Genomic DNA, 27,134 nt, shown 5'->3' with positions numbered 1-27,134 from the left:
ATAAGTAACTCATTCTTCTCTTCTTTTTTCAGACTAGTTTTGAACCATGCGTTCTATTGAATTGAAATGTATGAATGGATTTTTGGCAAGTTTCTTCTTTTCTTGGTGTCTGACTAATTATTTTTATAATTTCCTCATCGAGGACTAGCGCCTGTTCTGAATCTGTGTTCTTGGCTTGGTTTCCTGTTTCCCCTTGCGTTGACGGGGCTGCGTTTTCTTTTGTTTTTTTCCCGAGCCGGTAGACCACTTCCAGATAAATTCATTGGGTCGTTTTGAGTCTGTAACTTCTGAGCTGGAGGTATTTCCAGAGTTTTGCGGTTAGTGTCTCCTGTCTGAATGCCGTTATCTGCAACAGATCCAAACGAGTTTGGTTTAGAGTATGCGTGGTTGCTTATAGTATCTGAGTATACACTGAGCACATGTCCCGGTTTAATTTATTTATATATTTTTTTTTGTGTATATCACTTCTCGTGTGATTTTTATTTTTTTTTAAATATTTTTTCAACTTCGATTTTAATGATTTTTAGTCTATATCCTACCTCTCGTCCAGGCTTGACTGAATAATTAGGATTTAACTTGTCTCTCGTACGAGCTCTCCTATTACGCTTTTCATGTGCTGAATATTATTGAGTAAAAAGGAAATTATTCACCTTTATCGTTGTTATTATTATTATTGTTCATGTCCATGTTGGTTTAGTTGTGTACATCTTCATCTCTATCTTCAATATATAAACGTTCCTTATGTTTTCCCATTGTTTTAAATAAATACTCTCTGTATTCGCTGAAAATATAAAATTAAACGAGGAGTTGCTCAAACGTGTAATTTGCTTTGACACACGAATAACTAATGCCAAAAGTGAGCACCTGGTGCCGCCAAGAGCGAGCCAGTGGGAATTTCAAATCTTTTAAGGCTCCAAACGTGTGGTTTGTAAGCATGAAGTAACGTACCATCTGTAATTTGAAAGGACAAGACATGAAGTATAACTATTATTTTGCTATGACAACGGTTGCTATGATAACGGTTGCTATGGTAACGTTTGATATGGTAACGGTTAATATGGCAACGGTTGCTACGTTATCTGGTAACCAATCAGAGAAGGACCTACAGTTTTGGAGATTTGGAGTGAGTCAGTCAATCAGCGGCATTTTATTTACATATAATATATATATATATATATATATATATTAGGGTGTCATTTTGGAGCAACGTTTTTGAAGTGGAACTTCTTTAGGTGCTGTAGGGAAAAAAATTTTGTAACTCCTTATCTTGTAGTGTTAATCTTATTTTGTAACTTGCATCTTGTAACTCGTATACGTGAAACCCGCGAAACTTAGGTAGGTACATGTGTGTATAAGAATGTATGAGTGCCTGTTGGGGTCCAATAATATACCAAAATGAGTAAATGTATAGTTAAGTACATATATATACTCCGGGATGGATGTACGTAGCCAATTTTGTAACTTATTCTAGTCTTTGTTAAAAAACGCATCCCCGATTTTTTTCAAATTTGTATACCGATTTTTAAAGAAGTTATGAATTTTTGAGAATTTGAAATTCTTCACTTCAATTTTTTTTTGTTTTAAACATAAAGGTGCGATTTCTAAGATGTATGACACTTTTTTTTCCTTGAAAAAAATATAAAAAATAATGTATGTTGTATAGAAAATTTTGAGCCTGATCCCACCATGCGATTTCGATCCGTTATATTTTTCTTTAATTGAAAAATATAAAAAAAATAAATAATTCTGCCTTCAATGCGTCGTTTTTCATTGTGAAAATATTATTATTGCATAATAGTGAGTAGTAGGAGTTTGTTATTAAATGAATACATATTTTTTATCAACATAAATTTTTTTCATTGTAAATATAAGTAATGAACAAGAACTGTGTAATAGTTACAAACATGCAAAAACTATAACAAGTATCCAGAAACTGCACTGTATTTTTCCAGATCAGAATGACAGTTTGATTGTAAAAAATTACTCGAATGCGAAATAATTAAGAATCACGACATAGTAAAATTGAACTGGTTTTTTAATTTAACGAATCTTATCAACGAAGAAGTGAAAAAAAAACAGTGTTTTCAACACTTTTCTCGGATATTTTATATGTTATTGGTTTGGTCCAGGTCGAATGTCGTTTAAATTATTTTGATCTCTTACATCGATTTTTGCTTGAACTCATTTGTTTTATTGAACATAATTGGAAATAAACATTTACAAAACGCTTGTTCAAAAATAACGGGAAGTTTTGAGGCTTACCTGCAGGGCCAACCGTTGTCCAGATTTTTTTAGAGTTTTTTTTCAATTTCATAAAAACTACTTGATTAATTGGATCCAAAATTCAATCAGATCTAGAGGCTAATAAAACACGTTAATTGCCGCCTCAACCATCTTGATCGGCTAATTCGTTTAAAAGATATTGTCGGAGAATGAAATAGTAAAAATTGGGTATTCGTGAATATCTTTCAAACGACAAAATCGAACGACATTAACTGGAGGTATAATCAAAAATCCTCGTTGCGCACAGTACTAGTATCTGTGTATGAAACACTACTAACATCTACGGAAATAAAAAGACTCTGATTGAAGTAGGCTTGAAAAGGCCCCCTGTGGTATCAGTCTCTCAGCGCTGGTAAGCAGGTTGCTTATGGATAAGTAGTGGGACGGAACTTCTCCCTATACCCTATGAAAAGAGCTTTCTCCACTTGTTATCTTTCGGGTTCCTAACAAGCTATTATCCACTTGTTTAGTCCTTGATGAATTTTCTACTTTCCGAGCTGTGAGACGCTCCGATTTAAATAAATTTAAGCCAAATCAGAAATGGAGGACAGTTCGACGCAACAGAACGTAATACAGTTCGTTTCTTAGTTTAAATAACTTTATTAATAAAAAAAACTCTGAGCAATGGTTGATTCTGCAGGCCAGCCTTAAAATTTCCCGCTGTTTTCGAGCTCAATGAACTCAAAAATACTATTGCATGCAATTTTTTTATGAACTTTTAGAGCTCAAACAAGTTACGTTTTATGTTAAAGTTTGAAAATTTGAGAATCAAAAGTAATTTATGAAAAAGCGTTTTTTGAATTCTTATTCACGATAATGTTTAATACAATAATTGTATTCAGCATGAAATCAATGTAAGTGATAGAAATAAGTATTTTAATGAGTTTTGACTTAGATCAGAGCGTTAATATATAAAATATTTGAAAAAAATATAAGCCCGTCAGCACTCCTATTATGAGCATTTTACTCTCATGACACTATTCACATTATAGAATGTTGCTGTAGTGCAAGCGACACTAAAAAACACAGGAGTGCTAAAGGGTTAAAAATGTAGTTTTTTCAATTACTTTACTGATAATATTATTTAAACAATAGAACGAAGTACATTAAATTATGCAGTGATTGAAAGAGGTCATAAAGACAGAGACTTGGTATGATTTTGAATACATATTAGTATATTATATTATGATTTATCCGGGAAAAATAAAATAAAATGTTATTGTAAAACTTTTCGACACCAATATAAATGCACCTCACCGTGTCGAGCAGCGTCCTGTTTATTCTCTCTGATCGTCGAACTCTTTAATGCAGTATTTACGACCGTTATCCGACTGCGAAAATTTAATTTTCCTACCAGTGAAAGTTTCAACCATACTTTTATATTCTTTAGATTCATTGGGCCTCAATTTTTTCGCAAGAAGTAAACCTCACACCACGTACTGTTGTCATCAGTGAGCGTCACGATGTATTTTGCTCCTGTCGATTTTTTCTTCATATGGTTTGCTGCTAGCTTTTCACGGCAGCAAACATTGCACATTGCAATATTCTCCTTGTGTGGTAAGTTAACGAGTCTAATTAATTAATACTTCTGGTTAATGTCCACCTTAGTCGTCAATCGATTATATTTTTCGACAGAGAGTATCTATCGTATGAGGGGAGAGAGAGGATGACCACTGCATTTTAAACTATATGGCCCAATCTCCTATGCCAGAGATTCTATGAAATTCTAATTACTGTCCTGGATCTCGGTAGCTTTTCTGAAGTTCTAAACCCGGTTTGAATAACGACTTGCGCGTATCCGTTGTTACTCTCTCCCACGAAGTAAAGATCCTCTACTTGATCAACAACGAGCACGACCTTATTATCAGGCTCTTTTATCATCACAACTTTGTCACCTACATAATTTTAGCACTTCTTCTTAAAAATCGTGTATTCAACATGACCTCAATCGACAGGTCTCTATGAGGTCCATTAAGATCCCCTAATTTATTCGTTAGGTCACCTTTTTTTTCTTTAAATAATTTTTAAATTTTCCATAAAAGAATTTACTGTTTAGCACCTTTCTTTTGATGCCATTACATTAACTAATTATTCGATTGCACCAATAGTTAACTCGACCAGCTGTCAATTATAATATTGATCTAAGTTCTTTTGTTGTTTAGTTAGACATAAAAACCGAGCATTCTCACCTCTACAGGAACGAAAAAATTCTCACCGATTATGACTACGTCACTTCTTTGTGACATTTTATTTTCTCATGAAAATATTAGTGCTCATAAAAAAAAGGTCGTTTGTCATCCTTACTTGATAAAATAAATAGATTTTCATAGCTGTATGAATAGAGCCGATACTTGACTTTAGAAGTTTTTCATAGAACTCATTGATTTACAAAAATCATCTATAAGAATACAAGAGAATATAATGGATTCTATAAAATTTTTTATACAGTATTGCTTCATTACAACTGCATTTGAATTCAAATACAGTCGCACTTCCAGCTGCTAGCGGTAGTACTTGCTGGGGCCAATGGCTACAGCTTTTGAATTCGATCATGCACAGTGCGACGCATACACATTGCCTTTTTCCTGCCTCGTGTCGAGAAGACCGACGCCATTATATTTCACAACGTACTTTTCAAGTAACAGCACTTGTTATTTTGTAATCAATTAAGATTGCACTCATCTCGAAAAGCTAATTAAAAATGATAAGTTAATTAATTAAAGATATCATCGAGCTCTATAATTATATAATTATTTATATAATTTATACATCAAAACTCATCTAATAGGTTAATATTAAGAACTCAAAAATTCAAGTGATCCACGGCTACGTTTTTGAAAAATTTAATCTCACGGAAATCATAACAGGTGCACAATCAATCAATTAATGATTACAAGTGATCAAATAAATAATAGACTTAATTTTACAATTTGTAACGGGGTGGAATGCTCCTGCATTTTAATTTAAATTTAATTTCGACTCGCGCCAAAAGATCCGCCCTCCTTCTTCAACAACTGTCAATATTGAAGACAATACAGACACTGATGCGCCGGGGTCGCTACGGTCGAGTTTTCGACTTTTGGTTTTAAGGGTTGGCTAACCTGAGTAGAAAGGTACAAGGCACGAAGACGACGAGCTGCCGGTCTCTTGGCTCGAAGCAACTGCCGCGGACGGACGTGCTCAACGACTAACACCTTGGTTTCCACTACTACTACTATCTACTACTGCTACGACACAAGCTGATATTCATATTCTTAAATGGGCTGAGAGCATATAAGCCCACCTCAGGTGGAAGCTTATTCTTATTTAAGTTTTGTTTAAATTAAATATTATTAATAATTATTGTGGATTGGACCTGGTAGATTTGGAAAGGTTTGAAATGGATTGGTGGACTTCGAAGGAACTGTTTGGAGGCTTTAGTCATGGAGGAAAAGGTTCGGTGGAAGGAAGGACTGGTTTGGATTGGAGATAGTTGGAGTAAGTGAGTCGAGTCGTTTTGTTTTTGTCGGGTTAACTATTTTGTTTGTAAAATGATATTTTTGAATTGAGGAGTCGTTATAATTAATTAATTTAGTCGAGTCAGTTTAATAAATTCAGTCGAGTCAATTTTATCAGTCATTTTGGGTTATTGTTCATATTTTCATTATTTATTTGTAAAGTGATTTCGTTTGAATAAATGCCAAGGTTTTTATATTTTAATTCTATATGTTTATTTCATACATTTAATAACAACCTTCCTGATAAGTAGGTATAAGATCTCTTTCTAATTTTAATACTGAGTGGTCTAGTACGGGGTTATCCTCGTCCTGAGATTCAGAGAGCATAGCTAGACAGGTACATAAGGCACCTTAAGTTCTACACATGTGTTGGCCCTTTTTTTATTGAGACCACAATTCAGTTAATGAGACAAGTGGACCCATTACAAATTATTCTGATTATCATTACGATCAATTATTTTTATAAAATTCAATTCTCGCTTGGTAGTCTCTGTCATCATGCTAACACGTGTTTATAAATGAATTCAAATCAGTGTAATTTATTATAAACTTTCTGAAATCAGTTAAACTAAGTGCTCAATGTTTTCATGAACTCAATGTACTCGGATATTTACGCGTTTAATATTCAGAATCACAATTAATGAAATAATTAAGTGTTTGATATTAATTCTTCACTTAGTAAACTTTGAATTCATGTTACTTATTTTCATGGCAATTTATTAATCAATTCAGTGTTCAAATAGACTCAATATAATTATTTCAATTAATGGTGATTAATTACTCGAGCTCAATAATATAATTTATATTCAATTTATCACTTAATCACGAGCTCAAAAAGTTATCAGTATTAAATAAATTGAATCAACGAATTATTTATTTGACTCAGTGATATTATATCCTGTGATGAATAAAAATATTTTTAATAAGCATATATTTTAAATATTCCAACCACCAACCAGTCCTGGCATGTATTTATATACTAATTATTACAACAAACAGGGATCACACAATTCGAAAATGTTGTTTTTTTACGTTCTTTGGATGATAAATTATGGTCCCGATTATTTAAAGAATAATATAACTATTAAATTAAACTTTTTATTGCAAATTTATACGTATTTGTTGTTAAATATTACATGATGCAATTATCATTGTTGAAATAATTTATATAAGTGAATAATTTATAACTAAAATTATCTAATATATCTTTGAGAGTGTTAAATTTTTATTCTTAATTGATCAGTTCTTCACAATACACATTTAATAATTCTTTTTTTAACATTAAGGAACTTGTTATCTGAATAAAGCTAGAAACCAAGGAAAATGACTTAAAACAAAACTGTTTATAACGGGACTTGGCTGTAATACATACAAATTTAAGAAATAAACTTATTTATAAAAAATACTTACAATCTCGTGACATCCCGACTGCCAGGCACTTTTTAAATCTGCAGTACTGGCAACGGTTTCTGTTCAATCTTATGACTAAACATTTGCCATCCCTTAGACATCGATATTCGATTTGTTTCTGTATACTCCTTCGGAAGAATCCCTTTAACAAGAATATAATTTCATATTAATTACTGATGCAGCTATTACGTTCCATCCTGCATGTCAGATGACGCGAGCATGTAATTTCGTAAATACCAAATAACTAAACTAGAATCTAACTCATAATATGGTACATCGATTATTTAGCAACCCGCATAATTTACAAGTCATTACATTATATAATATTATTTAAAATATTTGAACTATATTAATATGAACAATAAGTAGACAAATTCATTTTTTCCTATTTTTATCAATTAGAAATGAGCGCTGACGTCTCGAGTAAATTCCCCAAAACGTGCAGTTGCATAATCATCTACTTTGTTTTAAGGTCAGTTTCATTGACAGATAAGTCACTTATTTCTTTATAACAATAACAGAGAGCGCATGAGTATGAAATCATTTAAAAAAATTAAAAAATAGATCACTTGAGAATGTTGATTATTTCGAATGTCCCTTCCCTATTCGCTATCGAGCGGATTTTACGTCCAAACCTATCATGATGAAAACTTTACTTTTTGTGCGAAATTGAAAGGGCAGTCGAAAATAGAATTCGATCTAAAGTAGTCAGACTCGATAATAACACACTCAATTCTCAGGTCTCGAAGCTATCGGTAATAACACTACCGATGTTATAAAATCACTTCGAATTTAATTCTCGCATTTGCTCACAATCTCTTTATTTATGAATAAATCGGTTTCTTATATTATATTTAATAACCAATTTAAGCAACCAGATTATTCCAACCACCAATTGATGGTTGGTCACCTCATTCATTATTTTTGAATATAATCGTATATGAGCTTGTGACACGTCCAATTTTACGTTAACCGCTAATTTGCTTCAGCACCAAATCTCAAACAAGAAAAAAAATCAGAACATAAGACAACTAAACAAGCTTGCACAATATTTAAACTAATCAATAATGTTGAGTCCCTAACTACACTTACCCAAAAAATTAAAGGGACAAAAAAATTTCATAAATTTTTTAGTGATTTTTGGAAGGCTGTATTTTCGTGAAAAATGATCGTATCGAAAAATAAAGCAAATTGAAGCTCGAAATCTCTAGTTTAAAGATCCTTCGACAAAAAAATTTTTTGAGCCACGGTTTTCGCGGAATCATATGAAATAACTCGAGACAAAATTTTTCTAAATTTTTTAGTTTCGTTTTTTAGGTCTACGGGGCCAGGAAAATTTTTTTTGAAGAAATCAATTTATGGCTCATTTAGAAAATTTATTCAGCTACAATTTGCTTTTTTTTGTTTCACTGTACGACAATTTGCTGGTGAGATATCAGCCTTCAAATTAAAAGGATCCTTTTGTCTTCGACTATTGATATCTCAGCAACTAATGGTCGCACAGTAATTTAAATGGCAGTTTGAGAAACTTGATTAAATTCCCCACAAGCTCCATTTTTGATTTAAAAAAAAAATTTTTTTTTCATCGTCAATATCAATTCGAAAAACTCTTAAAAAATGGCCATCTTCTGGTATTTAGTCAACTCATCGCTACTTTGCCAATATTGACGGAAAGGTTAATGTAGCCAGGTGATTTTACAGCTTAATGTACCCCCAAAAACCTTGTAAATTTTCAGATTGATCCACTGAACCGTTTGTCCCGATCGATTGCTCAAACTTTTACAAAACAATCAAAGGAACAAGTTTTGTTCCTTAAATTGTTGAATCATCTTCAAAATGAAAAAATTCAATTTTTCTTCGAGTTTATTTCCGTTTTTTGTTAGTTACTCGATAAATTTGAGGTAAAAAAAAAAACAATTTTTTTTTTTGCGAAAATTTGTATCGTTAACCGTCGGCATTTGCGTTACCCAAAGCGTACCACGTGGAGGTTGCACGGTTGGATTTACGCTTCTTGTGTATTACGCACATGTCTGTGTGTGTGTTTCTTTGTCTTGCTGTGCGTGTCTGTCTGTATGTGAGTATCCATCCGTCTGTATGTCTGTGTGTGCGTCCATGCGTGTGTGTCTGTTTGTGTTTAATATCGTGTGTTACCGCCGCGACTTCTTATCACTGCAGCTAATCCATCGGGCATATTGATGCAACGTCGAATTGCTGATTATGGAATCGTTTGCCACATTCTTATCAGTGTGCGCTCCAACGCCGCTAGGTTTGGCAAGTTTGGATATTCGCGACGCAATCGCCGCCCCATGATGTCCTACACGTGTTCTATGGGGTTGAGATCGGGGCTCATCGCTGGATGTCTTAATAACGTTATATCGTGCCTCTCGACAAACTGTTTTGTCACGTTTGCTATGTGAGGGCGAGCATTATCTTGTATACAAATGTACCCCCTCACATTTTGTCGACATGGCAACACAATCGGCCTTAGAATTTGGTCAATGTAGCGACGAGCATCAAGGGTTGGGCAGACAATCACTAACGGAGTTCGCGACCACCTTGAAATTCCAGCCCAAACCCTCACCGATCCTCCATTAAAAGCGACAACGGGGCGAGTAAAGTTTTGAGAAACACGCTCTCCCTGACGACGCTAAACTCGGAGTCTTCTGTCGCTACCGTATAAACAAAACCGTGACTCGTCACTGAATAAAACTTGTCCCCATTGCCTCATGTTCCGCTGACGAGCATACGCCAGACGGGCTCGGCGATGTCTGTCTGTCAACATAGGCACACGGGCGGGACGTCTGGTTCGTAATCCAGTCTCATGGTATCGGTTGATAACGGTTTGATACGAAATGTTTCACGGCCGTCTTTGTTGTCGTTGTTATGGTTGTTGCTGCTGTTATTGTTGTCGACGGCTCGGAAAGTCCTGTGCAATGACGTTTGCATAGGCAAATGGTTCTCGACGAACACGTCGAACAATTGCACGATCGTCTCGAGGTTTTGTTTCACGACGTCGACCTTGTCCTCGCCGTCGACCGTATCCAGCGGTTTCTCGGAATAATTTTGATTTCCCAAAAAAAAAAAGACAAGAAAAAATGAGTTTTGAAAAAAACTGTTTTTTTCTTTTGCACTAACGAATTTCACAGAGAGTAATAAGAATAAATCGTTTGAATCTTCGCAGACTGAGCACTGAAATCACCTTGGGGGTATCGACTTTTAATTCATGCAATTGATTTAAAAAAGTGGAAATGTGATACACAAAGGCCGAGTCATTTCCAAAATAAATCAGTGTTATTTCCAATGATGCTTCACAAGTTTTTACAAAAAAAAATAAGAAATAAAATAAAAAAAAAAATAGTTTATTTTTTTTACCTCAAATTTATCGAGTAACTAACAAAAAACGGAAATAAACTCGAAGAAAAATTGAATTTTTTCATTTTGAAGATGATTCAACAATTTAAGGAACAAAACTTGTTGCTTTGATTGTTTTGTAAAACTTTGAGCAATCGATCGGGACAAACGGTTCAGTGGATCAATCTGAAAATTTACAAGGTTTTTGAGGGTACATTAAGCTGTAAAATCACCTGGCTACATTAACCTTTCCGTCAATATTGGCAAAGTAGCGATGAGTTGACTAAATACCAGAAGATGGCCATTTTTTAAGAGTTTTTCGAATTGATATTGAGGATGAAAAAAAATTTTTTTTTTTTAAATCAAAAATGGAGCTTGTGGGGAATTTAATCAAGTTTCTCAAACTGCCATTTAAATTACTGTGCGACCATTAGTTGCTGAGATATCAATAGTCGAAGACAAAAGGATCCTTTTAATTTGAAGGCTGATATCTCACCAGCAAATTGTCGTACAGAGAAACAAAAAAAAGCAAATTGTAGCTGAATAAATTTTCTAAATGAGCCATAAATTGATTTCTTCAAAAAAAATTTTCCTGGCCCTGTAGACCTAAAAAACGAAACTAAAAAATTTAGAAAAATTTTGTCTCGAGTTATTTCATATGATTCCGCGAAAACCGTGGCTCAAAAAATTTTTTTGTCGAAGGATCTTTAAACTAGAGATTTCGAGCTTCAATTTGCTTTATTTTTCGATACGATCATTTTTCACGAAAATACAGCCTTCCAAAAATCACTAAAAAATTTATGAAATTTTCTTGTTCCTTTAATTTTTTGGATAAGTGTATACTATACGCTATACTTAAAATTCCTTTATTATGATAGTTACCTAAGAAAAAATGATGTGATGTGATTGGCTCTGATTATCAGTTTTTAGCTGCATATATTTTTCTCAACTCATTCCAAATGAAAAAATTGAACATTTTGAAATTACATAGACTCACAAAGCTTACTTTAAACATATGGAATCTTAACGAACTCTTATCATTCTTCCGAGGAAACATTCTTGAGTGTCTCTCTTCGATTTCAATAATACCGCAGTAATCAAAGATCTCATGAGGTGTCTTGACCTACATTGAGATCTAAGAGAGTATTCTCTTTTCGATTTCGGGAACAATATTTCTAGAAAGTTAAGTCACCCCTATGAGCTTAGGCTTTAAAGAGGTACTTTTTTAAATTTCACATACTTGCCGGCAGAATAATTGTACAGGATCAGTAGAATTATTTTCCGAGTCAAAAATCATGAAAAATGCCTTTGTTTTTCTAGTAAAATAATCAATTGAACAACGATTTGTAACGTTACATTTTGGAACTGTTACGATTGTATCGTAGACTTAAATAAAATATTTAGTATCGCCAAAAAGCTTGGGTATCTGTTAAAGTATCAATAGTGAGTTAATGTGAATTCGAATATGAGTAGTGTGTCTTTGAGTTAAATATGTAGTATCTATGAGTGTGGGTACGTGGAGTTGAGTTTCAGGTAGAATCAAGTTTACGGTACGTGTATGATATAGGTATGACTTATAGGTGTTAGAGTACGTTTGAAGTGTAAGTATGGGTAAGAGATGCTAACTAATTAATTTATAAAAAAAAGGTGGTGCTATCAAAACACTGAGTAAATAACAATTTCGAAATTAGCGGACCATATGTGAAAGGGCGAATAGCGCGAATATAAAATCAACTTAAGAGTTGAAATAGCGCTACTGGCCAAGAAGATAGATATTAAGGTCGACACGAAGGAACCACAAGAACCGAGAAAAGCTGGGGTCGCTGCACCAACCGGAGTCCAGATCAAAGCATATGAGCTTCAGTTCAGAACTTCAAAACGTCTTGAGGCAATGCCAAAGTATGTAATTACGTCTAGCCCGAATCTGGAGGCTGTGCTCCATATAATAAACTGCAAGATAGCTAAGGACATCTGGGCTAAATTGCAGCAGGTATATGAGAGCAAAACAGACATCGGAATACGCATGATGCATCAACAATGGTACACCATGGTGAGAAATGATGCTGACAACATCGCTACACACGTTGCGAAAGTAGAGGACCTGGCGCACAGATTGAAGTCAATGGGTGAGACCGTTTAAGACAATGAAATTATGATAAAAATTCTCGTTACGTTTCCATCCGATTGCAGACATTTTACCACAGCATGGGAGTCAACGGCGCAGGCTGCTCAAACGTTACTAAATCTGGTGGTGTGACTCACGACGAAGGAGACACGAATGGAAATCTGTGTGTCAACCAGCACTGGCGAGGCACTAGCTGCAACAGGACGGTCAAGAAAATCTATGCGTTATAAAAAATTTAATTACTGTGGGATTCCGGGGCACTGGGAAAGAGAATGTCGAATCAAGATAAGGGGCCAAAAAGGGTCTGGCAAGCATGAGAACCCTAAGTTCACGAAGCAAAAAAACAGTAACGCATTCATTAAAGTAACTCTGCATACAGTTCCAGTAAATGCTCAAATTCAAGACAGATGGTGCCTAGATTCAGAGCACTGCAACAGAAATTCAAGGTGTTGAGGAGCCATTCAATGCGCCGGGCTGATCTGAGATCTGGATATGCTAAGTGTGGACATCTCGGACACCCGGCGAGACTATGAATAAGCCAACACTTGGAGGGCCGACCTTTCTGTGAGAAGTGTTTGCGCTTTTACACTGGCAAATGCCGAGGAGTAGATAGCAGACTCCATCTGGCATCACGTGGTCACTGCATGGTCTATGCGCAACGACTGCAGATCGAGTCTTACCAAATGGCCACGGGAATGGGGTGATGAATTGAGTGCAGTCTCATGGTTGGGATGACTAAACAACGATGAACATATACGGCGAGTTATTGTCCGGAACAAATGGACCCTAGTAACCTAAAGGTGACTCAGTTGAAGGTCTAGTTACCTGACTGGTAACGTAGTACAGGAATTCCTGTATATTTTTATTGTTTTTCACTACTAAGAGTACAACTTGTTCTTTGTAATTATGTTTTATTTTACTTTCCTATGCTTATACTTATATTTACTTGTTGTAAGACGCCCGTGTTTACTAAAAATTTAATAAAATGACGCAACCAATCAATTACGGACTATTTTATTTGATAACCGAAATAATTGACCTCCCTCACGCTCCTCTTTCCACTGATGGTTTAAGCGAGTTGTTGGGTGTCAGATTGGTCGACATATCCTGTGAGTTATTTGTTATATAAATTTTTCTTTTGGTTTGTGATTATTACAGTTCTTTTAGGTATCCAGTACATAAGATCTAGGTATAAATATTGAGTTTAATTTTCAGGTGACCGTGAGAAATGGAGGGTCTCGCCCGTGTTCTATCAGGGGCTAAAACATGGCCTGGTGGAGGGGAGTGTCACGTAACGATTTAATTTGCTCAATATTAATTAGTTAGTCTGAAAGAAATTGAATCCTGTGTTTGAAGTTAAATCGTTATGAAGACATTTCACCATCGCGCCGGCGTCAAGACAGCTGTCTGCTCACAAAAAGGCGCATGCACGTCACACCTTGTATGTGTGAGCGTATATGAAGTAACTTTAATTTATTATTTAAAAATATTGATGAATTATAATTACTAGTTTTAAGTATATACTGCACGACTCTTGCGAAGCATTAGAGTGTACTTTACGATCGGGAAATTCTGTTTGCCTCTTTTTTGCTACTGCTTTTGCCAGTTCACTCTTGTTAGCCCACTGAAACAACAAAGGACATACTCGAAAAGGGAGAAGCTGACGAGTTTCTATTTGGAAAAGATTTGGTTGAGAGTATAAAAACAGTGAAAGCAGCAGACAAAGTTACATCCATTGTCAGAACATCACTTAAAGGAAGTTTTAGTCAAAACAAGAATTCACTTAGTGCGCCCGATGGGACGCAGACCAGATCTCCACCAACAGGGCAACTGGAGCCAGAGTCGCCCACGACTAGTCGGCAGGCAGAGCCAGAGGGAACATTTCGGCTAAATCATCAATCACAGAGGAACATGGTCCCTCCTGCAAAAAATCAGAAGACCAAGAGTCTTCAAAAATACCAGTAAGTAAAGTTGTGGGTAGACTGACAATTTTATGGAGCTTGGAGAAAGATGGCGGATAATAAGTTCATTCTAGGCTGTACGAGAAGCTATAAGATAATATTTGATAGACAGGTTGTTCAAGTAGAGGAACCTAGAGTAGCTATTGATAGTAGTCAGATCACAAGATTTGAAAGGACAATTCAAGCCTTGCTAGTTAAGGGTGCCATCGAGGAGTGCGATGAGGTTCAGGGACAGTTTCTGTCGTCGTATTTTTTGATTCCTAAAAAAGATGGCTTTGATCAGTTCATTCTAAACCTTAAGCAATTAAATAAGTTTATTTCTTTATCTCATTTTAAAATGGAAGACTTGAGAACGGCTAGAGTTTTGGTTGTCAAAGATTGTCATTCAGCAACACTAGATATAGAAGACGCATATTATCTGGTAGCGGTACACCCATCGAGTAGAAAATTTCTTCGATTCAGATTTAGGGGCAGAATCTATCAATTTACGTGTTTGGTCTTCGGTCTGTGTACGAGCCCATACGTCTTTGCAAAAGTGTTGAAGCCGGCTATCAAACAGTTGAGATCCAAAGGTCTAAATCGATCATATATTTAAATGATATCTTATGAGTAGAGGAGTTAAAAGAAAGACGTGAGGAAAACATCAAGGCTCCAAGTTATTAAAATCTCTAGAATTCTTGATAAATAAGAAGAAAAGTAAATTAAATCCGGAAACAAGATGTAATTTCCTAGGCTTCACGTTAGACTCAGAGAAGCAGCTGGTTGAATTGACAGTAGACAAGCGACTGCACTTGAGTAAATTATTCACCGCGTTTATATCGAGAAGAATACATTCTATCAGAGACTTATTTGAGCTATTAAGGAAATTAGTGGCAGCCTGCCCAGGTGTAGACTACGGTTGGCTATACTTAAGGCCTTTAGAAAGTTTTAAGAGCATAAGTCTGGCAAGAAATAATTTTGACTACGACACGAATGTGGTTATTCCGGACTACCTACTCCAAGATTTCCATTGATGGGTAAAAAAATCAAAAGTAGAAAGTAGTAAGATTAAGAAGGTAGAGTTTGGTAAGACAATTTTTATATACGCGTCAGATACAGGATGAGTAGCTACTGACGGCATAAATAATATACATGGCTTTTGAATAGGAGACCAAGAGCGCTGGCATAAACAACTTGACTAGAAAAAATTTGGCAATGGGCTGAGAGAAGAAACAATTTTCTATTTGCTTCTCACATCCCTCCAGAGGAAAATGTAGAAGCTGATTGTCTGTTGAGATTAGCTAACGATGATACGGAATGGGAGTTAGCTAATTACGCATTTGAGATGATTATTAATAGTTTTGGTGGACCAGAGATAGATTTGTTTGCAACAGTAACTAACAAGAAATGTAGTAATTTCTGTTCTCGGTTTCCAGACGTTAGTGCGGTCAAGATAGACACGTTTACAGTGAAATGGGCAGACAGATTATTCTATGCGTTTTCGCCAATTGCATTAATTCTTAGAGTCTTACACTAGATAAAATTGGAAGAAACAACTGGTATAATTGTCGTTCCAAATTGGCCGAACCAAGCCTGGTACCCACTCTTTCTCGAGCTCCTAGTAGGAAATCCATTGCACTGAAAGTCTAATATCAATTTATTGTTATCACCTTGCAGGAAAAAACAACACCCGAGAGCTGCCTCTTTAGAGCTAATAACAGGACTATTATCAGGCAAGCCTTCATCAAGAGAGGCTGCCCAGAAGAATCCGCAGAAATAATCTTGGCTTCACTGACACCTTCTACCATGAAACAATATCAATCAGCTTTGCAGCGATGGTGTAAATTCTGCAGTCATTACAAGCTAGACCCTTTGAAATCAAACAGCAGCGCTCTTTTCCGTTTTTTAACTGCAAAACAAATAGAAGGCGTTTCATACTCGTGGTTAAACACATTGAGGTGCGCAGTTTCATTGTTATACCAGGAGAAGGTGGAAGCCGATTTACTATTATTAAGGTTTATGAAAGGAGCATTTAAATTAAACCCGAAGACGTGCGAAGTTTGATCGTTATTATAATTCGAGCCTCATTCGAAGAGATTAACTTCTCACCCACAAAGATATCCTTTGGTCACCCAACCCAATGGAAATAAGACAAATGATCCAAAATTTTCTCTTCATCTTTTCTAGCTTACTCTTAAACATGGAAGTACAAGATGGATGCAGCCAGAGAGACCGATGTTTCTCGAATTTCTCTAAACAGTTGTGCACTCTAGCAAACATTGAGATAACTACATTGTTAATAAATCTATTTGAATATATTTAATCTCGAGAACGAAGCTCGAAGTATAATTACGATCAAACTTCACATGCCTTCGGCGTGCTCGTTTAGTCTTTTAATTTTGTATTTTTAAATTAAATATTCCAGCCTAGTATTGAGCGATAATTTCCCCGACAAAATATCCCTGACAAAATATCCTCGGACATAATATCGCTGCGACAAAATATCCCCGCGACAAAGTATCCCCCGACAAAATATCCCAGGAACAATATATCTCTATTAAGAAATATAAAAAAAAAAAATTGGTTTATTATTAGATTCGGTACACTGCGTTTTGGGTCCAACATGGGAAATGTCAGGGATGGCCTACAAGGTATATTGCTTTCTCTTTCCCTATTACAGCATATAAATAAAAAATTTTCTAAGAATTATAGACATTAATTGAGAACAATCATTAGCTTATTATCATGATGTGCCCTTTTTTCACGGATTTTGTGTATGTTTATTCAATAATTAATTAATTAATGTAACGGAACCTAAGTTCACCTCCGCCGACCGGAAGCCGAGGCCTCGCCCTTTTGGGCATACTCGCGCTGCGTAAATCCCCTATCTTCTACCATAATATTATTAAAGCGAAACATTGAGCAAGCTCAATATTGGCGGATGTTATAACCCTTAGGATCGGAGATCCTTTGCGTGTGGGTGCCGAACCAACAGCCACTACGAGTCCTACCTCAAACGGGCCCATGCACTCCTTCCGTCTCAGGAAATAAAGAGACTTTTTTTGGTCGAAGTGGGGCTTGGAATGGGCCCCCCATAGTACCAATTTCATGTATTGGTCAACATACCACAATTGGTCAAGAGGGGACGTGGTTTCTTCCCCTGCCTTCCTAAGAAGACACCCAGTTTGTTACACATTCATTCATCCATACTTCAACACATTCACACACACACCTAACTTCGGACTGACACCCGGGATGTACAGAGTCTTCACAAATCGTGAGCTCCGCACATCCATGCCCAGAAGCTCCGACAACAACTGAGTGGATGCCAGTTGAACCGCGATCTAATAGTCCTCTCCTCCTTCCTCTCGGTGCTGGAACTGGCTGCTGAGCTTGTGGTGGAGACAATCCTTGCTGAAACCATTGAAAATATTAAAGGAGTCTGGGGATGCGGCAAGAACCCGCCCGATTTGTGGCCACTCCGCGACCCACCCTTCTATGCTTTGGAGCACCTCACGCTGAGGCTCGAACTCGGTGCATTTTAGCAGTAAGTGCTGAACGGTATCCCACCCTTCGTTGCATTGGGGGCATTCGCGGTTCTTTGCGAGTCCATACTTGAAGAGTCTATCTTTAAAGCAGCCGTGTCCGGTTAAAATCTGGGTAAGCCAGAAATTAGGGCTGATGTGTTTGCTCGCTAGACGTTCAGTAACGTCGGGGAAGAAGTTGAATGTTGTTCGTCCTGTTTCCGCTGTGGACCACTGTTCTTGCCATCTGCGAATGGTTTCTTTCTTGAGGGAGACAAGGCCTTCTTCGTCATCTGGCTGCACGGTCGCGTTTCCAAGGGTTGCCTGTTTGCCAATGCGAAGATTGTAGCGGGCGCAACGTTCATCAATCACAAGCTGAATGGGCACTGCCCCCGCAACTACACAAAGTCCCTCATACGATGCCGTCTTGTATGAAGACGTCATCGTAATCAGAGCTCGACGTTGCAGGGCCCTAAGAGCCTTCCATTCCTCTACCCCACATAGGTCACTCCAGCCTGCTGCCGCATAAGTGACAACAGGCAGGAAGTAACCCTTGTAGATAGTGGACATAGCCGGAAAGCGCAGTCCCCATTCAGTCCGTGCGAGACGGCGTAGACGACCAAAAGTTTTGTCTAATTTCGCGCGCCTTGTCTTTATGTGTGTTGTTGGTTTGAGGTCCTGGTCGAAGTGTACCCCTAAGTATCTAACGCTCTTTTTAAATGCTATTTTTGTTTTACCTATTACGATTTTCGGTGGCTTTGAATCATACTTGGGCTTTTTCTGTCTTTTCGCTTCATAGGGGTACGGACCTTTGTCCTTGCGTGGACCGCGTCGGGTGTACTCTCTCTTGAGGAATATCGCCTCGGTCTTGGACTCCGACAATGCTAGCTTCGCGGAACGACACCATCCCAGTATTGTGTCTACTATCCCTTGCCCCTTTCTCTCAATATCGGCACGTGAGGTGCCTTCTATGATGACGAGGAGGTCGTCAGCATAGGCTACAAATTTTCTCCCGTGTTCTGTTGACTCTAGTTTTTTAAGTAAATCGAAAATGTTTATTCAATAATAGGCCAACGCATAAGCTTGTAGTACACTTTTACATTGAAACTTATTTATTAACATGTTTTATGAGGTATTGGAAACATTGAGCGCCGGGTGAAAAAGATCGATATATTTTTCCTAAATACAACTGCAGCTGATTTAATGAAATAAAATAATTATTATTTAATTAAGTATATGATTTATAAATATCAATTTTGAGAAAAAAAGTATCACGTGTATTTAGGTATTTATCGGCGTATCATTCAGGGTTAAGGAAAATATTTTTATAATTAAATTATTTATTGAAAGTGAGGCCTAAAGCTAAATAGTTAGAGGCGATTGATGCGCTCCATGGGTTGTCAACAGGTGGCTACCCGAAAAACTGATTATAGAGATACGGGACTTCAAAGCGAGCAGGCGCACTGTCGTTATTATCTTTTGCTATTATGTTCCGTTCTACGTTTTGGTTTCATTTTACAATTAATCAAGTAATATTAATTGATTAATTGCCACCGGGAGATTTAATTATCCATTTTATCGCGTTGATCGCTATGTTGCTGAGATTTATTATTTCCGAGTAAGTGCCTTGTATTTTTTTCGTGGTATTTTACCTGTGAATACCGGCAGCTGTTGGTCGCTATCAGGTATTTGCGTGCTAGAATTGCACCTCCGTATTGATAAAACTAATTAATCGGTGACCTGAATGATAAGTACGGATAATCATATTATTTAGTAGAAAAATTGGTAATACTATTATAAGTATTATCGTAATTGTTATTGAGTAATATCTAGATACGTATAGAAAGTGTACATAAGTAGTGTAGCAATAATAGGGATGGAGTAAAATAAAAGCTCGAAGGAGGTCAAGCCGGGTTCAAGAAGCGTTGACGGCAGAGACCTTCCGCTTAAAGGCATTGCCAGTGAAAACTACAGCAAGTTATTAAATAGGGAAGGAAGTGGAAAAAGCAGTAGTGCAGAGGCGAAGGGATCGGAAAAGTCAGGTGATTCGAACAGCGCAAGGAAAATCCAGAAGCAGTTCGGCGCACATGACATGACGGAGCGGGCAGTGAGACCAAAGCTGCTATCGAAAGAAGTGTGGGAGCGAGGAAAGAATGAAAGAAATTACAGAAGGAATAGGACAGTGGTGTGGGGAGATTTCGGGAAGGAGGAAGTGTCAATCGAAGAATTTAAAAAACTATCTGAGGAAAAGCTGGGTGAGAGGATCATCATAGTCAGAAACACGAGGGAGATAATGAATAACAAGGTTAAGTATATTCTGGTACTGAATAAAGTGGAGATTAAAATAAGGTTGATGAAAAAGAAGGAACTGCTAAAAGGAACGGGCATCTGGGTGGACAACGATTACATGGAGCAGCAAGCCAGAGTACTTCAGTGGCTGGAAGACGAGGTGCAAAGATTGAGAAAAGAAGGCAAAAGGGCAAGCAGAAACTATATGAAGGTGCTGTTGGAAGGTAAATGGTGGTACTGGGATGAGATACTTGGGAGGACAATGAAAATGCCGGAACTAATTAAAAGACAAAAGTACAGAGACGAGAGTTAAAAAAAGCAAAGAAAATCGAGGAGTGCATAGAAAAGAATGAGGTGGTGATCCTGCAGCATAACTATTCTAGTTATTTCCATTTTAATGCCAAGCTCTTTAAATCGATCAGAACACTATTTTTTTTATGAGATTGGCATAAAATGGAAATAACTAGAATAGAACACAGAATTTAAAAAAAAATTTCCAAAGATAATTTGTCGGAAATAAAATTGTTTACAAAAAAGATCTTACGGCATTTTATGATTAGTCTGACAGTTTCGCCGGAAAAGTAAGAAGATCACGTGCCGCAGGACGATCAAAGTTCATTTTTCGATACAATCGCGGTTTTTTTTAAATATCTCATGAAATATGCAGATTGAAGGAAAAAGCCATAGAAACTAATTTGTAGAAAATCAAATTCTTGACAAAGAAAGGTCATGTTCATTTTTGTTGTAAAATGTGTATTTGCAAAGATATTTAAAAAAAAATTTTTAGATCTTATTAATTGACTATTCCAAGAATTACGAAAAATTACGTTATTTCTTACGTATAGACAACTTCGTAAAATTTAACATCCTTCAAGGTAGAAGAACTTAAATTAACAATTACATAAATGATATTGCTTTGCCTTTTTTGACTAAACCGATTGACATTCGTGAGCCTAAGACTCTAAAAACTTTAAGTCATTGATTAGAACGTTCCAAGTGCTCTTGCGATTTTGGCGCTTAATCGCGACTCTTCTCGAGAAAATTGGAGCTGTTCTTTTTTGAATGGAGGCCGTTTGAGTTGAATATATTTACCTTTGCATAGTTTATCAACTCTCAATCCTTTGTCATCTATCACTACTTCACCTTTTTCAGTCGATCTAATATTTTAGATTGTTCGAATATTGCATCATCTGAAACTCTTTCTCCGTACATTAAATTACTATATGATAAGATTCCTCCAGGAATTACTCTAGTCATAAATTTGATCGCGTAGGTAGTTTTGTATCGAGAATGAGTTGTTTGTTGACAGCACAGATTTTTCAGTCTCTGAATAAAAGTACGATTCAGTCAGAACTGTTCTATCGCTAGCCACATCAAATAATATGTATGCTGAACAATTTGATATGAATACGGTCTCTCTGCACGGTAAGTTAATAGAGTTCGTATACATGGAGCACCCAGAAGGCTTCAACAATGGGTAAGAGAGAAGCTGCAAGATTAAGAGAGAATCATATGGCCTCAAGCAAGGACCGAAGCACTAGAATCGGAAAATTACAAGAAGCTTCGAGAAATTCAAGTTAAAAACAACAGAAGCAGACCCTTGTGTATTCAAGTCACCAGGGAACAACAGAGAATGCATAATAGTGACACTTCACGTAGATGATGGACTCGTAATGAATGTAAACAAATATAAGGTAAAACAGTTTATTGAGCTACTGAAGCAAGAAGTTGAAATCACGGTGTCGACGCCAACTATGTTCGTGAGTTTTTATCTAACAAGGATGACAAATGAGTCAATTCTGGCCAACCAAGGCCTATACACAAAAAAGCTAATCTCAAGATTTAGCATGGAAGAAGCCAACGCGGTTAGTGTGCCAGCCAACAGTTTTCAAAACTTGAACGCGTTGAAGGAACCAGGAGAGCGAGATCTATCAGCCAAGGTACCATATCGTGAAGCAGTAGAAGGACTACTCTTTCTAGCAATGGTGACGGTGCAAGGCATAGCATATGCGGTCAACCACGTAAGTCGACACCGTTAAAGTCCACGCAAAATTCTCTGGCAAGCAGTAAAAAGATCATTTAATTATCTAAAAAAAAACAAATGGCTCTGGAGTTAAGTTCAACGCAACAAGAAGCACCAGCGTAGAAACATATTCCGATGCCGACTATGCAGCTATCACAAGAAAGTCCATGCCTGGATATCTTCTAAAACTCGGAGGCACACGAGCGATGTGAGGGACCAGAAAACCGAATTCGATGACTCTGTCTACATCTGAAGCTGAATTCGTGGCAACATGTCACACCACATCAAATCTGATCTGGCTGATCAGACTAGTCAGCAAACTGACTGAAGAAGAGACAAAACCTATACTTTATGCCAATAATCAAAGCGCCATTAAGTGGCTTCGGTGTAGAAACTTCCATGCGCGATTCAAGCACATGGACATGAAGTAGACATTTATTGCAGAAGAATACGAACGAAAACAAGGAACTGGAAGTAAAACATGTGCCATCCGAGTCACAACTAGCTGACATATTTACAAAACCGCTGATTAGAAAAAGATATTCTAGAGAGACTCTAAGAGAGGCAATAGGTATAGTGAAGCTAATGAACATGCCGGAAAACCAAAGCTGCAGCATGTAGGCACTGTTATGTCAGAATTGATATAATGATGTTTTGTGGGTATTTGGCTCAAGCCGAAGCCTATAGACGGGAAACCCCAGAGATCTTACATTGAGTCGGATTGGTTTATTTTTAAATTAATTAAGCGATGTGTAAATTTTAATTTCTAACAGCATTATCAACTCAATTACAAAATTGTTGAGACTAAAAGATTATTCTCTAATAACACTGTTTGCGATAAGTACTAGATCATTTTCAGTTATAAAATTTTTCAGTATATTATATTATATAAGTACGTTATTTTAATCAATTCTTTACAATTGTAATAGAAGTATTAGGTGACTAGCAGCCGACTCTTATCACACAATTCAAAAATTATATTTACTATTTTAATTTCAAATTACATGTGTTCGAATTTTAAATTTTAATATTCTTTTCTTACTGGACTGAACTTTTTAAGATTTTATTAAACATTCAAATTTTAAGCTACACATGTTCAAATTTTTATTTTATGACTCTGATATAATTCAATTAAATATTTTTTATTTTATTTGACATTTAAGTTTTAAATTACACGTGTCCAAATTTTTATTCTATGATTCTGATTATATATTGCCATGTATGGGTATTAAGGTGTCCGTTATTTACCAAATTAGATTTTTATACTTGGCCATGATATAAAACATTTATTTGTGATCCAAAAATAATAAATAAAAATAAAAAAACTTACTCTAACGCTGTTTAACCCTGCCTAAGGGATGTAAGCTCGCTTAAAAATAAGTGTACAGCAATGAGCAATACATGTTTATGTAGGAAATATACCGCTTTTCAAAAAAGGTCTCGTATGTTTTTTGCGTAAATCCGACTATTTGAGAGATATTTACGGTCAAAATTTGATTTGTTTAAGAAAATTAGTGTTTTTGTTTAAAATTTTATTACTCTTCAATACATAGACATAAAATTAAGCACTATAAACTTTCTTGTAAGAAATTTATCGCTCGTCAAAAAAGGTTTCTTACACTTTTTTTCGTGAACCCAACCATTTAAGCGATATCGAAACTCAAAGTTGATAGGATTAAAAAATAATGTTTTTCGATTAAAATTCTATAATTCTTCAGTAAACAGATATTTACTCGGGCATTTAACAAGTTTTTGTCAGAAATTTACCATTCTACAAAAAAGGACTTTTAGATTTTTTTAATAAACTCAACCGTTTGAGAGATATTCAAGCTCAAAATAGAAGGAATTTTTTGTATCATTAGAGCGAAATTTTGAGATGGTTTGTTAAAGTTGTCTGTAAAGAGCGATAAATTTCCTAGAAGAAAGTTTATAGTGCTTAGTTTTATGCCTATGGATTAGGAATTAATAAAATTTCAAACAAAAGCGCCAATTTTTATAAACAAATCCAACTTTGACCTTCAATATCTCTCAAATGATTGGATTCACGGAAAAAAAACTTACAAGCGCTTTTTTGAAGAGCGGTGAATTTCCTACAAAAATATGTATTAGTCATTGCCGCACACTTATTTTTGAGCGAGTAATAAAATTATGCTCATTGTACTGAAACGGGAGTATATCATTACTTAGGCACGGTTAAACGGCATTAGAATAAACTTTTTAATATTTTTTATTATTTTAGGATCTCATATAAATGATTTACATCATGGCTAAGTAAAAAAAAATCTAATTTGGTAAAGAACGGACACCCTAATGGACACACCAACTTCTTAATAAAGTTATGCATGCCCATATAAGGCTATATATGGCCATGCATGCCCTTAACTACTGAATTATATGTGGTCATATACAGTTCATGCATGGTCACATATGGATCATATATAGGCGTATATGACCATGCATGGGCATACCAACTTTTTAATAGAGTTATGCATGATGATACATGAATCATATAAGGCTATGTATCGTCATACATAGTTATGTATAACTATAGATGATCATTTATGCCCGTAATTAATGAATTATGAATGGTCATAAATAATTCATACATGGGCACATATGGATCATATATAGGCATACATGACCATGCATGGGCATACCAAATTTTTAATAAAGTTATGCGTGGCCATCTATGGATCATATAAGGCCATGCATGGCCATACATAGTTATGTATACGTAGTTATATTCAACAGAATTACTTGCTCGAGTCGCTCCAGTTGAAACCCAAGAAGATATACCAAGAGAACTTAGGGACACTACAGTAAAAGTGCTCGGTTTAACCTCGAATACAACACAGGAAAAATTCCAGTTTTACTATTCCCTTCCAGAAGCATCACTAACTACAAAACGCACAATTTTATCTGAAATTGCTCACTTGTTTGACTCATTGGGCTTTTTGGCACTCATGATCGTGAGAGCCAAGATGTTCATGGAGAAGCGCTGGCTGCAGAAATTCGACTGGAATGCTACGCTATCACCGTTGCTTCTTCAAGAAAGGAATTTAATTCGAGATGAACTGCATCAGATTTCAAAGATTCAAATAACTTGCTGGAATTCTGTACAAAAAGGTGTATCGATCGAATTACATGGATTCTTTGACACTTCACAACTCGCTATGGCTGCTATCGCCTTCTTAAAAAATACTGACGCTACTGGGAGCTCCACTATTTCTCCAAACCACAAGTTGCACCACTGGAACCCAATACTATACCAGGAATAATATACTAATTTTCTGGTGGACAGACTCCGCTGTATCCTTAACATGGATACGAAATAACCCAGCTAGATGGAAAGTCTACATTCGCAATAGAGTTACCCAGATTCAAGAATCGCTATCAAGTGTCAACTGGGATTTTGTTCCAGGGAAACTTAACCCAGTTGACTGTGCTTCAAGAGGTTTATCAGCAGCTAAACTAGAACAGCATTCGCTATGGTGGACGGGACCTAAGTGGCTCAGTCAATCAAAAGAAAACTGGCCATCTTTTGACATCCCTACGCAGACGGTACCACATCTTAAAGATGGTCTTAAAGGTCTGGTTTTTACCATCTTCAAGGCAGAATCACACCCGCTATACATGCGACTGGATAAATTCTCTAAGTTGTCACCTTTACTTCGTACTCTTAGAATCTGTCTAAGTGCCATTATTAAATTTAAATAAGTGCCACAGTCCACACTGGCCACACCACTCTCTACAGTTGACCTGGAACTCGCTACGACTTTGCTGATAAAGTATACTCAAAGTGAGTAGTATTCGCAAGAGCTGAAGATATTGAAAGATGGTGATTCTCTACATCGAAATCATTGTCTCGCTAAATTGATTCCCTTCGTGACTACAACGGAGTACTCAGAGTCGGCGGTCGCTTGAAGAATTCGCTGCTGGATGATGAAGTTGACTCTCGCTGATTTACGAAGATCTGTCTGGATAGAAGGTGGTTGAGTTCCAGTCAGATCACACATTCTACGCTGCGTCGTGTGCACGAGATATAGAGGTGTTTGTGCACAATAATTAATGGGACAGTTGCCAGCCGCTTGTGTAATCTAAAGCGTTACTACACACTGGAATCGACTATACTGGGACAGTAAGACTGAAGACGTTTCAAGGTCAAGGTGCGAAGACCTATATGTAATCAGAAAAATCCGGGGGATCAATAGAAAATTGTCTAGGAGACATAATGAATTAAGATCCAGGAGATCAATAAATTATCCAGGGAATAAAATAACAAAAGGTCCAGGGGACCGAATGAGTACAAAAGTCCAGGGACTAAATTTAGTTGTTGTTTTAAATAAAGCCCAGGAGACTGAAATTTTAATTTTATTGATGGTTGTAAATGAAATTGTAATATTTTTATAATTTGTTTAGCATTAATTAAAGTCCTTATTATTTCCTACTCTTACGATTATTACAATGACCCTGAGAAATAATGAATCTAACATCCGGTTCTAGACGGCTATTTATTTTCCGGTGACATTCTTATTAATATTAAATTATGAAAGAGACCAAACATAACAATTTGAAAATGACTCTATTCAAACCGGGACAGCAAACATATTTAAAGCGGTAATTTTGTTTTTGCCAGGAATTTTTAACGATAATATTTACTCAGACTAATACGGTATCTCTACGGAAATAATA

At 36.3% G+C, this 27,134-nt stretch overlaps 1 protein-coding gene across 2 annotated transcripts in view; it reads right to left on the bottom strand.

The window, feature by feature from the left end:
* The window catches only part of LOC103572303 (ecdysone-induced protein 78C), a 186,081-nt gene that overhangs the window by 34,653 nt on the left and 124,294 nt on the right, over nucleotides 1–27,134 (bottom strand). For both annotated transcript variants that reach the window (XM_053739894.1, XM_053739893.1), the window contains one exon: nucleotides 7,191–7,332. In XM_053739894.1, the coding sequence (XP_053595869.1) occupies nucleotides 7,191–7,332 (142 nt within the window). The remainder of the gene's footprint in view (nucleotides 1–7,190; nucleotides 7,333–27,134) is intronic.

This window comes from Microplitis demolitor, chromosome 6, assembly GCF_026212275.2.
Source record: "Microplitis demolitor isolate Queensland-Clemson2020A chromosome 6, iyMicDemo2.1a, whole genome shotgun sequence".
Lineage (NCBI taxonomy): Eukaryota > Metazoa > Arthropoda > Insecta > Hymenoptera > Braconidae > Microplitis > Microplitis demolitor.
Note: the sequence above shows the minus strand (reverse complement) of the source record. Positions and strands in the feature narration are given on the sequence as shown.